The sequence below is a fragment of the Rousettus aegyptiacus genome, unplaced genomic scaffold (genome assembly GCF_014176215.1).
Source record: "Rousettus aegyptiacus isolate mRouAeg1 unplaced genomic scaffold, mRouAeg1.p scaffold_m13_p_3, whole genome shotgun sequence".
Classification (NCBI taxonomy): Eukaryota; Metazoa; Chordata; class Mammalia; order Chiroptera; family Pteropodidae; genus Rousettus; species Rousettus aegyptiacus.
The window spans coordinates 27557052-27572711 of NW_023416306.1; the positions used below are offsets into that span (position 1 = coordinate 27557052).

The window sequence follows — 15660 nt, forward strand, 5'->3', positions numbered from 1 at the left end:
ATACTCTTACATAACCACAGTACGTTATCAATAGTAAGTTTAACGTTGCAACAATACTTTAATCGACCGTTCACTTTTTAATTTGTCAAATAATGTTCTTTATAGGGTTCCTCCTCATTAAGGGATCCAGTCCAGGGTGAGGTCTAACCCCTTCTTGAGGGGCAAGAGCTGGGTAGGGCTGAGTATTTCTGAAGGAGAACCCAGGGCCACTGTCTTTGCAGAGCTACTAAAATGTATACATAAACCCTCTACAAACCAGGAGCTCAGTTGTCTGTCTCCTAGTTTGCCCAAGGTGACGGGAAGCCATGAGTGTATTCTCGTAGCAGCTGCCTGCTTTACAGCCTTATTAAACAAGGTCAGAGATCACCCTACATCTTTGCTCAGTCTTGAGTCGTCCAGTAAAAGTACAGTGGTCTCTGCAGGGTTGAGGAGGTGAGGGAAGGAGGCAGTGGGTGTTCCCTGAGTTCATCTTGAAAGTTCCTTTTTAAAAATCCTGAGATGTTGATTCTTCAAGGTCAAGTACTGCATCTTGTGCCCACCTCGTATCTTTATTGATGCCTGTTCCCTAGGTTCCTCATGAAGATTTTCTGAATGAAGGGATATTGGCCAGTTTTCTTCTCAGCTGTCTCTCTCATTTAGATGTAAAAGTAGTGAGGGAAGCATTCTGGTGGGTGGGCTCCAGAACCTGAGGCAAAATGGTGGATGTAAGCCATGCCTGCATAGGCGGGCAGAGGGCCTGGGTCCTGCTTCCTCTTCTGCCTGGACCATGCAAGGGTGATGTACAAAATGAGTGTGTTGGTCCCTCCCTGCCAGCTCCAAGTTTCTATGACTGAACCGGTGTGGTGTGGCTGCCCCATGATCCAGGAAATGCAGGTCTGTCAGTGCAGTTAGAAATCTCAGCTTCGGAGCTGCGAGTAATGGGCTGTGGGACCTGTGTTTCCTCTCAGCGCCTATACAGGAATTCTCAGCAGGAGAGAGGGGAAGGGAAGTAAACGCCCTTTCTTTTTAATTGAAATATAAGTCATATACCATAAAATTCACCATTTTAAAGTGTACAGTTTAGTGGGTTTTAGCATATTCCATGGATGTGCAACCATCACCACTATCTCATTTTAAAATAATTTCGTCGCCCCATAAAGAAACTCCATACCCATGAAGCAGTCACTCCCCTTACCCCTTCACCAGCCACTAATCTGCTTTTAGTCTCTATGGCTTTACCTATTCTGAATTTTTCATATGTATTAGTCAGGGTTTTGCATACCAGGAACCAAGGGATGTATTACTTTGCTCAAGCAATGAAACCACATCTGGTACATCATCTAAGCAGAACCATGCAACATTTTGTGACTTTTTACATCTGACTAATTTTACTTTTCATATCTGACTAATTAGCATAATGTTTTCAAGGTTCATCTGTTTTGGAGCATACATCGGTACTTCATTATGTTTTTGGCTGAATAATATTCCATTGTATGAATATACTACATTTTTTATATCTGTTCATCTGCCGATGGACATCTGGATTGTTTCCACCTTTTGGCAACTATGAATAATTCAGCTATGAACACTGATGTACAAGTTTTTGTAGGCCTATGTTTTCATTTCTCTTGGGGATTTATACCTGAAAGTGGAATTTCTAGGTCATTTGGTAACTCTAACCTTTTAAGGATCTAGCTCACCGTTTTCCAAAGTAGCTACACTATTTTTGCATTCCCACCAGCAGTATATGAAGGGAAGTGTCCTTTTATTGAATACCTACTATGTGCCAGACACCATGCTAGACCCTTGCCACACCTCATCTCCTATGAGGTTCGCACCAAACCTGTGAAATACCTATCATGGTCTCCAATTTATTGAGCAAAACACTGAGGCTCAGAGAAGTGATGTGACTCCCCTAGATCACATCACATCACTTACCACAGGGAACAGTGGTAAGCCCTAGATTCACACCCTTACATTTTCCTGTCTATGTGGTGATTGCTGACTGACTGAGTGACCATTCAGATGGTAAGTGGAATTAGTCCTCTCCCCTCTCCAACCCTCCTGGATACTGTTTTGCAGACGGGAAAGTTGGACCCCCACTATCCGAAGGTCTGCGGGCACAGAGGGAACGTCTTAGACATCAAATGGAACCCTTTTGACGATTTTGAGATTGCCTCCTGTTCTGAAGATACCATGGTGAGTGTCAGTGCCTGAGGTCACTCCCTTGACCAAGAGGAGAGGGATTAGGGCAGAGGGAGATGGAATGGTCTGGACTCGGCTCTGATGCTTCCAACTTTTGAGGTGAGGTTACTCAGTGAGAAAGAAGTAAGTTAGATCGAGAAGTTCTGGGCTCTATGGGACTTAGGGCACCACCCCTCCTTTCTGTGGGCTTCAGTTCCCCCGTCTATAAAATGCACGTAATAGCTCTCAACTGTCTAGTGAAGATCAAATGCATTCATATTCCAGCGGGAAAGGCACTCTTTTGGGGGAACTATAAAATGCTATGAGGTGCATTTCTATTGTGGCCAGAAAATATCATGCCACTTAATCTCACAGACAATAGGGAAGCACATTTTAAAAGGAGAGGAATGGGACACCAAAACCATCATAAAAGCTTCGGCCTCGCCAACTTTTTTGAGCTCCTGTTCTGTACCAGTCCCTGCTCCCCCAATGTCGAGTGTTATTCTTTTATGATTTATTCTAGAACATGGTGGATATGGCTTCAAACAGACACAGATAAGATCACATGATTCAAATAAGGATAGAAGTCATAGTTACCATTTGTTATGAGCTCACTGTGTTCCTTACTCTACACGTATCATTTCACTCAGTCTTCCTTCCCAGAAACCTCATAAGGTACAGTATATTTCTGAGGTAGAAGCCGAGGATCTGAGAGGTGAAGCTATCCGCCCAAGGTCACAGAGTTTGTGGAGGCAGAGCCAGGTTTCAAACCGATGCCTTATTTTGGAGCCCAGTCTCTCTCCCCTGAGCTATGCCCGTTACCTAAAGTGCAGCAGCCACAGATGGAGGAAATGAGGAAATACTACTAGAAGCATTGGCAATGGAAGGTTACAGCTTCTGAGTTCCAGGTTTAGCTCAGAGTTGCCTGGCAGCCAAGGTGAAAAGGGAAATAGAATGTATTGCAGAATCCTCACTTCTGATCAAAGGCTAGTTCATCAGGAGAAGCAGGTAGAAAATTCTAAGAGTCTTCGTGTCATTTTCTATAGAGGAGATACTGAGGAACATAAAGACGTCCCCTCCAAAAGAAAGTGCTTATCCCTGCCCTGTCCTGCTCCAGAGACTGTGCTAGCTCCCTGGTTCCCTAAGGATGCAGCACAAACCCTTCCTCACAGCATTTGAGGCTCTACCCTGGGTCTTTGAGACAAGGTGGGGGGGGAGGTAGAGCACTGTACTTTGGGGATATTCTATGGTGGGAGGCAGATTTGCTTTGATGTCCAGCCTGGGAGTCAGGCCTGTGGCCCACCCGCCCGCTCACCGTCTCGGGTCATTAGGATGGCAGAGATTACCAGGGGGCAAATGGGGAGGACTGGGCTCATCCCAGGTCAGTGCTGGCCCCTCCTTGGGCTGGAGGACCTTGGAAAAGTCCAGTCTCCCCGTGGGGCCCCAGCTTCCCCTCCACCGAATGAGAGTTGGATACAGAGAGAACTCCCAGCCCTTCTGCTGAGGAATGCCAAGGTGCCCCTGGCGAACACCACCCCCGGCTGTGTATCCCTGACAGATTAAGATCTGGGACATCCCCAGGCAGCTGCTGTCAAAGAACCTCACAGCCTGCAGGAAGGAGTTGGTGGGCCACTCCCGCAGAGTGGGCCTGGTGGAGTGGCACCCCACAGCCGCCAACATCCTCTTCAGCGCTGGCTACGACTACAAGGTAGGTCTGTGTATTAGCTTCCTGGGGTTGCCCTGATAAATGACCAAACTAGTGGCTTAAGGCAACAGAAATTTATTCTCACAGTTCTGGAGACCAGAAACCCCAAATCGAGGTGTTAGTAGGGCCATACTTCCTCCAAAGGCTCTAGGGAAGAATCCTTCTGTAACTCTTCTAGCTTCTAGTGGCTCCAGGCATTCCTTGACTTGTGGCCGCATCACTCTAATCTGCCTTCATCATCACATGGACTTCTCTGAGTGTCCATATGTCCTCTCCTCTTCTTATAAGGACACCAGTCATTAGATTGAGGGCCCACCCAAATCCAATATCACCTCATTGTAACTAATTGCATCAGCAAAGACTCTGTGCATATAAGGTCACATTCTGAGGTTTCAGGTGGATGTGAGTTCCGGGGGGTGGGGAGGGGGGACACTAGTCAACCCGTTAGTCCTCCTGGAGGATATGGGCTGGGCCTTGCACTGAGAAGCTTCCGCCTGCTCAGGTGACTGCTAAGCTAGTAGGCTGTGGGCCGTGTGGATTGGGGAAATCTACAGTATAGGAGACCTAGATTCTACTCCAACCCATCTCTGATGCGCAGTGTGACCCAGGAACATCTCATGTCTTCTCTGGGCCTCAGATTCTCAATCTGTACACATACGGGGTTGGTGTGACTATAGCTGTGGCTTTTAAACTCTTCCTTTCACAATTCTATAGGGCTTTACTGAGGCACCTCAGGGGCCTCTGTGGTGGACAGATGGGAGTGACTGGGAGGGCCTTTTCCCCCTTCTGATCATAAGTGCTCTTTTATCTGTCTGTGTGGATGTGTCTGCAGGGCTACTGCATGGGGCTGTGCAGGTTATTCTGTACACAACTCCAGGGGGCACCATTCATACCATGGATTATGGGAATAGATTGCCCAGGAACTGTGCAGTGCACAGCCTGTGCAACTACACGTGGCGGCCCGGTCGATCTGTATGAGGTAGAAGCTGCTGCTAATAACTGTCCAAAACCCCTTGGACTAGCTGGTTCCCTGGGGTCCTCACAGTATGGATGTTTTGTTGCTCCAAAGCAGATGGTGTTTTCCTTTCACTGCCAGACAGCCTGACTCCCGGCATCCCCCTCCTGACACATGGCAGCTTCAGCTAGCAGATCCATCCTCCCACCTGAGGCCTCCTGGCCAGAGTGCCATCTGTGGCTTCCCTCCCGGGGATACCATATTTCACTATAGCATAACCGGCGTGTGACTGCGGGGGCCAGGAGTGGGGGTAGCCGCTGTGCTCAGAGCTGGGTCTCTGCCGTGCAGGTGATGGTCTGGAACCTAGACACAAAGGAGTCTGTAATCAAGAGCCCCGTGAAGACAATTGACTGTCACCAAGACGTGATCCTCTCCATGTCCTTCAACACTAATGGCAGCCTGCTGGCCACCACCTGTAAAGACCGCAAGATTCGGGTTCTCGACCCCCGAGCAGGGTCCATCCTTCAGGTCGGTGCTCGGCTGGGGTCTGGCTTGGGGTCAGAGGAGCAAGGAGTGGAATGGGGATGGCAGAGGCTTCTGAGAACAGGGCGGTGATGCTGGCAGTGTTCTGGCCAAGGCTTCACACATTATCCAGTCTATTGGGAGGTAGGATGTGTCACTCCCATTTTTTGGATGAGAAAACTGAGGCTGAAAGAGGGTAAGCAACTTGCCCACACAGAAAGCTGGGATTTGAACTTGGCCTCAGCTCTGTCAGGAGGCAAGACATGGGGTTGGAGACCTCAGGATGCTATTGATCCATGGTGTGTGACCTTAATCAAGCACTTTTAGGTGTCCAAGCCTGTGTTTTCTCATCTGCAACAATGGGCAACAGTTAGTCTTTCCTCTCGGAAGGTTAAATGAGATAACCCAGGTGAAAGTTATCCTACTCAGGCCCCATGCCTTGCATATAGTGGGTGCTCAATAATCCTTCAACAAGAGCATGGAGCTGGGCAGAAGTTTGCCTCTTTTCATAGCTCTGAAAAATAACTCTGGAAGGATTTTCCAGGAAGAGCTGGGGTGAACCAGGAAGGCACTCTAGGTGGAGCACCAGCATAAGCAAAGGCAGGGGAGTCCCTAACTGCACATGTTCCTCCAGGAAGCCAGCTACAAGGGGCACCGGGCCAGCAAAGTGCTGTTTCTGGGGAACCTGAAGAAGCTGCTGTCCACGGGCACATCCCGATGGAACAACCGGCAGATGGCCCTGTGGGACCAGGTGAGTCTCCCACGAACGCCCCCCCCAAGGCTCCTCGCCATCATTCCTTAGCTGAGTGCTGGCTTCACTCATTCATTCATTCATTCACTTACTCACTCACTCACTCACTCACTCACTCATTGATTGGATTAATTGATGAATAACAGGGAGATGCTAGCAGCCTGATGGCATGAGTGCAAACCTTGCGCATCTTGTCATTCAAGGAGGGAGAGGGATCAGGATGGAGGAGAGGTTGCCGTATAGCAGGGAGAACATGGCCGCATCAGGGACCAGGACTTGTGGGGAGGAAGGAGAGGGCCTTCTGGGCAGAAGAAACAGCTAGAGCAAGGGCTCGGAATGAAATACTGAGGCATGTGGGCAGGAGGAGTTACATGTTCAAGGCAGCTGAGGGCGGGTATGGGGATAAGGGCAAAGCCAAGCAGTATTGATTTGAAGGAGCACTTTGGCCGGAGTTTCAAAGACTGGACAGATGGCTTCCTGGATCTTCTTCACCTATTACAGTAAATAACAAAACAGGCGGTAGAGGGCCGGAGTGAGATGAGGTGTGTGAGAAGCGATTCATTAAAGGCAAATGCTAGCAAATAAAAGGTGCTCGCGCGCGCTCTCTCTCTCTCTCTCTCTCTCTCTCTCTCTCTCTCTCTCTCTCTCTCTCTCTCTCACACACACACACACACACACACACACACACACACACACACAGTCTTTCATGTTCTCACACATGCACGTGCATGTGCACACACATACACACATCCAGAGCCCCAGGGCAGGAATTCTTAGCTCAGAGAGCACCACTGAGGACTGCCATGAGTGACCCACAGGCCTTCCTGGTCTCCCTTCCCTTGCAGGACGACCTCTCGGTGCCTCTCACAGAGGAGGACCTGGACGGCTCCTCAGGCGTACTGTTTCCCTTCTATGACGCAGACACCAACATGCTCTACGTGGTGGGGAAGGTCAGCCTGGCACGGGAGGGAGGTGGCCGCATGGAACCCCAAGCCTAGCCCCACTGGTGGCCAGACAGTAGCCTGGGACCCTTGGGGTACAAGGCAGGGGCAGGGGCAGGCAAGAGCTGGGTACTCTCCCCCTGTAGTGAGCCCAGCACCCCTCTCCCACCTCCCTGGTTCCCTAAGAGCATGCGGAGCCAGGGCTTTAGCGAGACACCCCAAGCTCGTCCCTCCCCAACTCTGGGTCCAGACGAAGAAGGACTAGTTGGTGCTTCTCTTGGGGAACACCTTCGAATTTGGGGCAGAGCAGGCGGCCTGCTTGGCAGCCCTGCCCCCTACCCACCCCACCCCCCACAGCAGCATTCTCCCACCCCTACCCCACCCAGTCATTATGACAGTGACAACCAGAAATGCCCCTAAGGTAAGACCCACTGACTGGTTTCAGGACATGCCACTCTGACCTTTGTGCGCAGCTCATGGACAGGAATGGAGTTCAGGCCTGTGCTCCCAGAGCTTAGAGCCACCGGTGGGCTTTGGGTCATGGTTGGAGGGACTGAGGGTTAAAATGAAGACCCTCCTACTGCCTTGGTAACAGTTCTCTGGTGTCCCCTTATGTGAGGTGGCTTTGCCAACTCCGTATGTCCTGTGGACACCAGGTTTCTGCTACATGGCATTGGGGCGTCTGCTTGGGGGATGATGGGAACCAGCTCTGAATCATACCCTCCTCCTCAGGGAGACGGGAACATCCGCTACTATGAGGTGAGCGCTGACAAACCTTACCTGAACTACCTGACCGAATACCGCTCCTATCACCCACAGAAGGGGATTGGTGAGTGTGGGGCACCAAGGCCACTTGGGGTCTTCAGAGACAGGGATGAGGCAGATTTGAGCCCTACCCTGGGCGGGGAGGAAGATGGCGAGTCAACACTGACTCTATGAGAGCTCTAGTTAGGTGTGTGGGAGGTTCTCTGGGAGAATTCCTGAAGGAGGTGACATTTGAGGAACAGGAGGAAGTAGAGAACAGCATGGGGAGAGAATAAAGGTGTTCTAGGCCGGGGATAAGCAGTTACAACAGTAGCAAGGAGATGGGAGAGACTGACCTAAGAGAACCCCTACTTTTTCGGTGTGTTTGGAGATTTAAAAAAAAAAAAAATGCAACCATTGTCTATAAGAAACCCACTTAAACATAAAACACAGCTAGATAACAAGTAAAGAGGTAGGGAAAGATATTCCATGCTAACAGTAATCAAAAGAAAGCTGCACAAGCTCTATTAAGAACATCTGGGTCCTGAGCTGTGGGGATGGCGATGGAAGGCCTGGAGCAGAGCACACCCCCTGCAAAAGTCGAGATAAAATCACTTAAATCCTTGAAGGTGGGGATGGAGCCTGATGATTGCAATCCTGTTTGCCCAGCCCAGGGCCCGGCCCTGCAGAGGTGTTTGCTCATGAGCTGTTTGTTGAGGGAAAGAAGAGGGGAGGAGGGTGGTCTGTGTTCACATCCAGATGTGCAGCCTGGCTTCGTTCCTCACTCTGGGTCCCTGTGACCCCAGCCCAGCTGGAGCCGCTTGGCCTTTATTGGCTGTCTGCCTGCAGGTGTTATGCCAAAGAGAGGTCTCGACGTGTCCTCCTGCGAGATCTTCCGTTTCTACAAGCTGATTACAACCAAAAGCCTCATTGAACCCGTATCCATGATTGTGCCCCGGCGGGTAAGGGTGGCAGTGGTGTCTGCAGGGGAGGTGGGGAACCCTTTCTGGAGAAGACAGCCTGGTGCCTGGAGCCTGCGCCCCTGGGGCAGCAACAGGGAAGCAGACGGCCGCTTACCTTAAGGGAAGAAGGTCTTTCTCATGGTCGCTGTGGAGTCACTGGGAGCTCGGAGTCCTTACTCTTGTCCCGTCTCTGCTCTTGAGTTGCTGTGTGACCTCGGGCACGTTCCTTTGCTCTCTGGGCCTCGATTTCCTCAACTCACGGGTTGAGGAGGGTCTAGACCCCCAGCTCTCTAAGAGCTCAACTTGTCCAGGTGGCATCCCCTGCCACCCCAGCTCTCACTGTCCTGACTTCTCCTGCAGTCAGAATCCTACCAAGAAGACATCTACCCACCCACGGCAGGGGCCCAGCCCTCTCTGACAGCCAGGGAGTGGCTCAATGGGATGAATAAAGGTGAGGAGGACAGAGAAGAGGCTTTGGGCCAATGTGGGAGGGAAATGGAGTGTCTAATGGCTCAAGTAGCTGAGAGCGGTTTGGACGGTATTTATATTTTCCCATAACCCCAGGGGACTACTCCTTGACTGTCAGTCCCCGGTTGCTGGGATGGTTACTTACAGGTCCAGGAAGGGAGGGACTTGTCCCAACTGGCTCTGAAAACTCCCTCCAAATCAAGGGATTTTGCTCCATGGAAAACTACTTCAAATCCTGGGCTGTGCAGTGACTGGATAGTCTCAGCTGGATGCCCATCCACCCACCCCCACGTCCAGAACTGTTCTTTGACCCTAGAGACCCTCTAGGGAGCAGCCCCCACCCAGGCCTTTCCGCCCACTCTACCGACTCTGACTTACCCTCCCGGAACTGTCAACGTGAGGGCCATATGTGCTCCCCATTCCGGCCCCAGCAGCTGCCTCTGCGATTGGGATTCCCGCCCCCGACACTTTATTGTATAACCCTAGGCAGTCTCGCCCCTCTCCGAGCCTGAGTTTCCTCAGCTGTCTCAGTGATGTCTGCCTCCCCTGCTTCCCAGGGCTATTGAGAGCGTTCATGAACTGGTAGATGGCAGAACGCAATGTGGGCAGGACTGTCCTTACAAAGCCAGGGCAAGGCTTCGCTTGAGGAACTTGAGGTGTTCCGGGCAGCTCCAGGGTGCGCACCATGCTGCCCCTGCAAACCGAGCCTCCTTAGATGTCATGTGCCTGGGTATTTGCGCTCTGGTTGCCCCGGTCCGCGGGTCCGTGCCTGCCTGCGTGAGGCCACATCTCCCACACCTCTCGCGTGTATCCGTATGTCTGCGTGTGTCGGTGCCCCCATGCCCATCTGCTCACTGTCATTCTCGGTCCTGACGTAGCCCTTTGCTTCCCTCCCAGAGCCAGTCCTGGTGTCCCTTAGGCCCGGCTCTGAGCTGCTGAGCCCTCGGCCTCTGCCACCAGAGAGACCCCTCCTCAACCCCGCGGTCCCTGCCTCGCCTCAGCTCTTCAACCAGACAGAAAAGCCGGTTGCAGAAGATGGTCGGAGGCCATTCTCTCTGCTGGAGGAAAAGGCGCCAAGGTGGGCGGCAGAACACAAGGTGGAGGAGAAGAAAACCTGGCTCACAAATGGCTTTGACATCTTCGAATGCCCCCCACCAAAGACAGAGAACGAGGTGTGAATGAGGGCGAGGGGTGGGGCTGCGCTGGGGGGCGGGGCAGGACTGGCCGTGGAAAATGAGGGGCTAGAAAAATAAACAGCTATGTGGTCTGGGGAGCTGCTTAATTCACTGTGTTAATTCATGCAACAAACAGGTAATGGGCACCATCTGTATGCCAAGATGGCGGGTTTACATACAGATGGTGGGGAACCAGCTATAAAACGCAGAGGATTTGACTTGGCGGATGTTAAAGTCCCTTCCAGCTCTAGGATTTCGGTGCTTTCGGAGTCAACATTTGTTAAGTGCGTGCTGTGTGTGCCAGGTCCTGTGGCAGGCACTCTGATACATCGTCTGAATGAATTCTCTCAGCAGCCCTGGGAGTAAGCATACAGTGGCTGAAAACTCAAGGCCTGGCGTCTCACAGAAGGATTCTAATCCTGGCTCTGCTGAGTACTGACTGCAGGACCTCAGCCCCAGGGCTGAGTCTCTCTCTTAGCTTCAGTTTTCACAGTGGTAGCATGGGAGCGCTAATACTACTGCCCTTACAGGGGCATTGTGAGCATCCTTACTTAGGGGGAGCACCCAGCCCTAGGACCATTCTATACAGCAGCAGCAATTGTGATAATGCTGAGGTTTGTTTCCTGACTCTCATTTCCTGGAGGAGGAAATTAAAGCCCAGAGAGGCTGAGTAACTTACCTGAAGTCACACAGTTTAGTGGTGGTGAAAACTCCAGTCTTCAGAGATCAGGGCTAAGTACCCTTCATTCCATGGGGGAACCTACGAGGGCAAAAAATATCTGAAATATCAAGTCTTTCTGAATTTCACTTACTAGGAACAGAAAACCAGGTTTTATAAAAGATGTATGCAATGGCCGCATGTGTCTCGGCCACATTAATTTAATCACTTCCATCTTTCTGCATCCAAAAGGGGCAATATTTTGTCCTTTCTGCTAGTGTCCTTCCCCTTGGCATTCCCGGACACCCAGGTGACCTTCCCTTCTGTTCTGTGCTCTCTCTCCCAGCTACTACAGATGTTCTATCGGCAACAAGAAGAAATCCGAAGGCTCCGGGAGCTGGTGACCCAGCGTGAGGTCCAGGCCAAACAATTGGAACTGGAGATCAAAAACTTGAGGATGAGCTCAGAATGGTTCTGAGTGAAGATCTCTCTGCCCTCCCTTACCTCAGGGACACCACTCGGCTCCACGGGGAGGTCCAGAGCCAAACCACAAGTCCCTGGAGAACAACCACTATTTCTATATTTTTTATCAGAAAACGAAACTCAGTCGCTGAAAAGATTCCAGTGGGACACAGTGCTGTTTTTCTCTTTGCCTTCTCGAAACAACGGTGTCTGAATTGACTCTGTTTAGATGATGCCTTGCCTTCTGTTTAATTCTCTTTGTATGGGTCCACGATGAGCTATATTCCCGAGGGAAAGAACACTGTAGAAAGTTAGAGCTGGAAGGTGAACCTGCCTGTGATTTTCAAACAGTGGCCCACAGAATAGGGGGAAAGCTAAGGAGGGCTGTGCCTCCCACATTCCAACCAGACAGCGCCCTTTCCTTTTTGTTTTATATATTAGCTTCTATGGAATGCATAATTCTGCTACTCAAAAAAATTTTAAGTTTGAAAAGCAGTGATTGGCCCAACTTCCTCATTTACAGGTGAGGAAACTGAGTCCCAGAGAGAAGCAAGTGATGACAGTCCCCAGAGAGTTCATGGCAGATCTGGGCTGAGCTCCTAGTCTCCTGGGTCTGTCTGTCTGTCTGCTCTTTCTGGTCTGATGCAGGTCTTGGCCCACAGAGCAAGAATCCATTGGTTCTGGCCTCAGCCGCGCCCTTGACTTGCACAGTGACCTCTGGCAAGTTACTCCCTTTCCGGTCTCATTTTTTCCATCTGAACATGGGAGGAATCTACCGTCTGAGACAAGAAATGTTGGCCTTGAACTGAGGAAAACTACATATAGGGTGATGATCTGGGTTTGCTGCAGAGACTCCCAAGACATTGGCAAAAGGGGCAGAGGGCATTTAACTTCAGGGAAAGAAGTCAAGGTTCAGCCCAATTTTAGAACACGAATAGGAAGCCAAACCTATCCTTGCTTCAAACAGAATCAGCCGGATATGGGTAGACACTCCCTTATGTGGGACACAGACATCAAGGCAGTGCCCGTGACCAGTAGTGCCCATGACCACTGATTGCTACCAAAGCCCTCCAGTCACAGAGCCTGCCTCCTCCAGGATGATGTAGGTTGATGTCAGCCCAAGGTAACAGAGGAGGTCCACAGGAGGTAGGGAGCCCTTGCACTGGCAGTATGCCTGCAGCATCCCCTGGCTGCCCAAGAGCGGAGGCTCCTGGAGAAGGATGACTGCACCAAGCAAGGAAGTAGGACCATATTGCTCTGAAGTTCCCTTCCAGTTCGAGAGTTTTTGTGTGCCTCCTTTGCAAATCTGTGTTCTGACCCCTTCTCTGGGATTCAATGGCCCAGCTAGAGACGGGGAATGTTGGAAGTTAAATATATCCTCCCTACCGAGGAAGTGCAGTCAGTCAGTTTTGCATGTTGCAAAGGGTGATCCTAGACCTAGGATGGGGACTGCAGGAGGCCACCAGCTTGGTAAGTTTGAACCCAGGATGTGCATTAGAATCCTGGAGTGTTCAGGAAATACAGATGGCCAGGTCCAACCTCAGAGCCAATCGAAGCTGAATCTTCGGAGTTTAAAATTATGTTTTTATAAGCTCCCAGGTGATTCAGTAATACTGTGCAAGTGTGGACCCGCTGGGCTAGTCCATCTGTATCTATCTACAGAGAAGTCGAAAACGAGGAACACCAGACAGGAGCTGGGGCTCCAACCCTGTCCTCTCAAGTTCTGGCTAGAGACTCCTAAAATCAGGAAGCATCGTCCCAAGCCTTCCCTCATGTCTCTGCCCCGTCCCGGCCCTCCCCGCCCTCCACACCTGTCCAGGCTGCAGCTACAGCATGATGGGGGCTCTGAACTCCTGACTGCCCCATCCCCTGGCCATGACTGAGTCCCCTGTCTGCCAGCATGCATATGACTCCCCAGTTCTTTGTCTTGTCCTCCATTTACCCAGTCACTGGGGCCCGCCAAGCTTGCCAAAGACCAAACCCTGGCATTGTCGGGGAAGCAGAGCTCTAGTGGATGGGGTACCTTACCTGCCTCGTTTGTGGCCAGCACTTCAGTTTACAAAGCCCTCCCACTTCCACTCACTGATATATCCTACTCTAACATGGGTCAGGCAGGCATCATTATCCCCATGTTCTAGAGAGTACAGAGCTGTCCTTTTTCAAGCTTTCCCCACCCCAAAGAAACCCAGACCTCATGCTTAGAAATAATCTGAAGGCATCCATGAACAAACTTGTTTTCTTGTTTCTTTTTCTTTTTTTCTTTTTTTTACATCTAGAGTATATTATTTAAATTATTTCACAGCAAGGGAGAGGGGTATGTAATTTTTATCAGATATTTTTTTAAGCCATTTTTTAAAATTATGTTTTTGTTGATGTTCTTTACTGATGAAGTAGAACTTGCCCCGCATTTGCAGGGCCAGGCCCTCCGGCTCAGGGCAAGCAGAATGTGCACTCATCTCCTTACTCCACCCCCTGGAAGCCCCCCAACTGTTGACTCAAGAATTTCCGAGAATGAAGACAGCACTGGGGGTTGAGCTTTGGGGTGTGTGTATCCACCTTAGTGCTACAATAATTGTTCTTCCTGGAACGAAACTTGAGATTGTATCACAGAGGGAAGCAGGAAGTCAGAAATTGATCTATGCTTTTTAAACCGTGCCTGAAACAGTTTGATTGTTTTAATGTTGTTTCTGAAATTCCTTGTACCTTTGTAAAAAAAAAAAAAAAAAAGTAAAAAATAAATAGATGTGGAATCGTGCAATGGAAAGAATATAACAAAATAATAAATAGCATCTGCCTAGACATTTTAATACACAGAGCGTTCCTTTTTTTTTTTGATTTGTTCTACAATTACCACTTAACTACCTGTTTGCTCTAGAAACCAGGCTGGGAAACAGGTAAAACAGAATTGGTCCCTGCCTTATGAAGAGAGATCAGTCATGGTTGGAGGGAAGGGGAAAGCCACAATGGAGAAGTGCAGGCTGCTCTAGGAGGAGAATCAAGGAAGGCTTCCTGGAGGAGATGGTATTTAGGCAAAAACAAAGTTAAACAGGAATAAGCATGTCAAGGGCATTTGGGGAAAGTGTGTTCTAAGCAGAGAAAACAGCCTGTTCTCCAGCCTGGAAACAAGCAAAGGGTAGAGTATAGACCAGGTAGGGATTAAAGGTATTAAGAAGCAAGGGCCTTGTAGGTCAGAGCTGAGACTTGTTCCCTCAGCTTTACTGAGGTATGATTGACAAATAAAAATCATGTATATAGGTCGTACGTGATTTTTTAAGGTGTGCATTGTGATGATTTAATATATGAATACATTGAGAAATGATTGCCACAGTCGACGCACCCATCACCTCACATTTTTTGTCTGAGGTGAGAACACTTGATATCTAAACAAATTTTGAGTATACAATACAGTATTATTAACTATATAGTTACCATGCTGTATAGTTACCATATTCATATATCTTATAACTGATCTGGTACCCTTTTCCTCTACACCTGCAAACCCTGGCAACCACATTTCTACTCTCTATTACTGTGAGTTTGACTTTTTTTTCAGATTCCACATATAAGTGATATCATACAGTTTTTGTCTTTATCTGGCTTATTTCACTTAGCACAATGTTTCCCAAGCTCATCCATGTCACAAATGGCATGATTTCTTAGGTCTGAGTAACATTTCACTGTATATACATACACTACATATTTACCCATTCATCGATCAGACACTTAGATTATTGTTTCTATATCTTGGTTATCATGAACACTGCTATAATGAACACCGAAGTGCAGATATCTCTTTGAAATACTGACTTCATATTCTTTGGATGAATACCCAAAAGTGGGATTGCTAAATCATATGGCAGTTCTATTTTTAATTTTTCGAGGAACCTCCATACTATTTTCCATAATGGCTGCACCAATTTACATTTAGTTGAGGCTGAGACTTCAGCCTGGGGGCAATTGGAGTTTCCAGAGTGTTTCTTACAACTGTTGAAATGGTCATTTTTCCTGGGGAAAGGGCACGAGTAAATGAAAAGTGTAGGTAATGCATACCATCTAGGAAGACCACAGCCAACTTTGGTCCCATCCATAGGTCTGCTGCATATTTCTGAGCATGACTGGACTAGTGTCACTAAGCAGGGGAAGCCTGTGTCCTT

At 49.3% G+C, this 15660-nt stretch overlaps 1 protein-coding gene across 2 annotated transcripts in view; it reads left to right on the forward strand.

Annotated features, from left to right (window-relative positions):
• The window catches only part of CORO2A (coronin 2A), a 51455-nt gene extending 37222 nt beyond the window's left edge, over positions 1-14233 (forward strand). For both annotated transcript variants that reach the window (XM_016146293.2, XM_016146292.2), the window contains exons 3-12: positions 2062-2178; positions 3722-3871; positions 5172-5351; positions 5980-6096; positions 6942-7046; positions 7770-7866; positions 8631-8743; positions 9104-9194; positions 10109-10383; positions 11391-14233. In XM_016146293.2, the coding sequence (XP_016001779.2) occupies positions 2062-2178; positions 3722-3871; positions 5172-5351; positions 5980-6096; positions 6942-7046; positions 7770-7866; positions 8631-8743; positions 9104-9194; positions 10109-10383; positions 11391-11522 (1377 nt within the window). In that variant the 3' untranslated portion in view covers positions 11523-14233. The remainder of the gene's footprint in view (positions 1-2061; positions 2179-3721; positions 3872-5171; positions 5352-5979; positions 6097-6941; positions 7047-7769; positions 7867-8630; positions 8744-9103; positions 9195-10108; positions 10384-11390) is intronic.
• The last annotated feature ends 1427 nt before the right edge of the window (positions 14234-15660 follow it).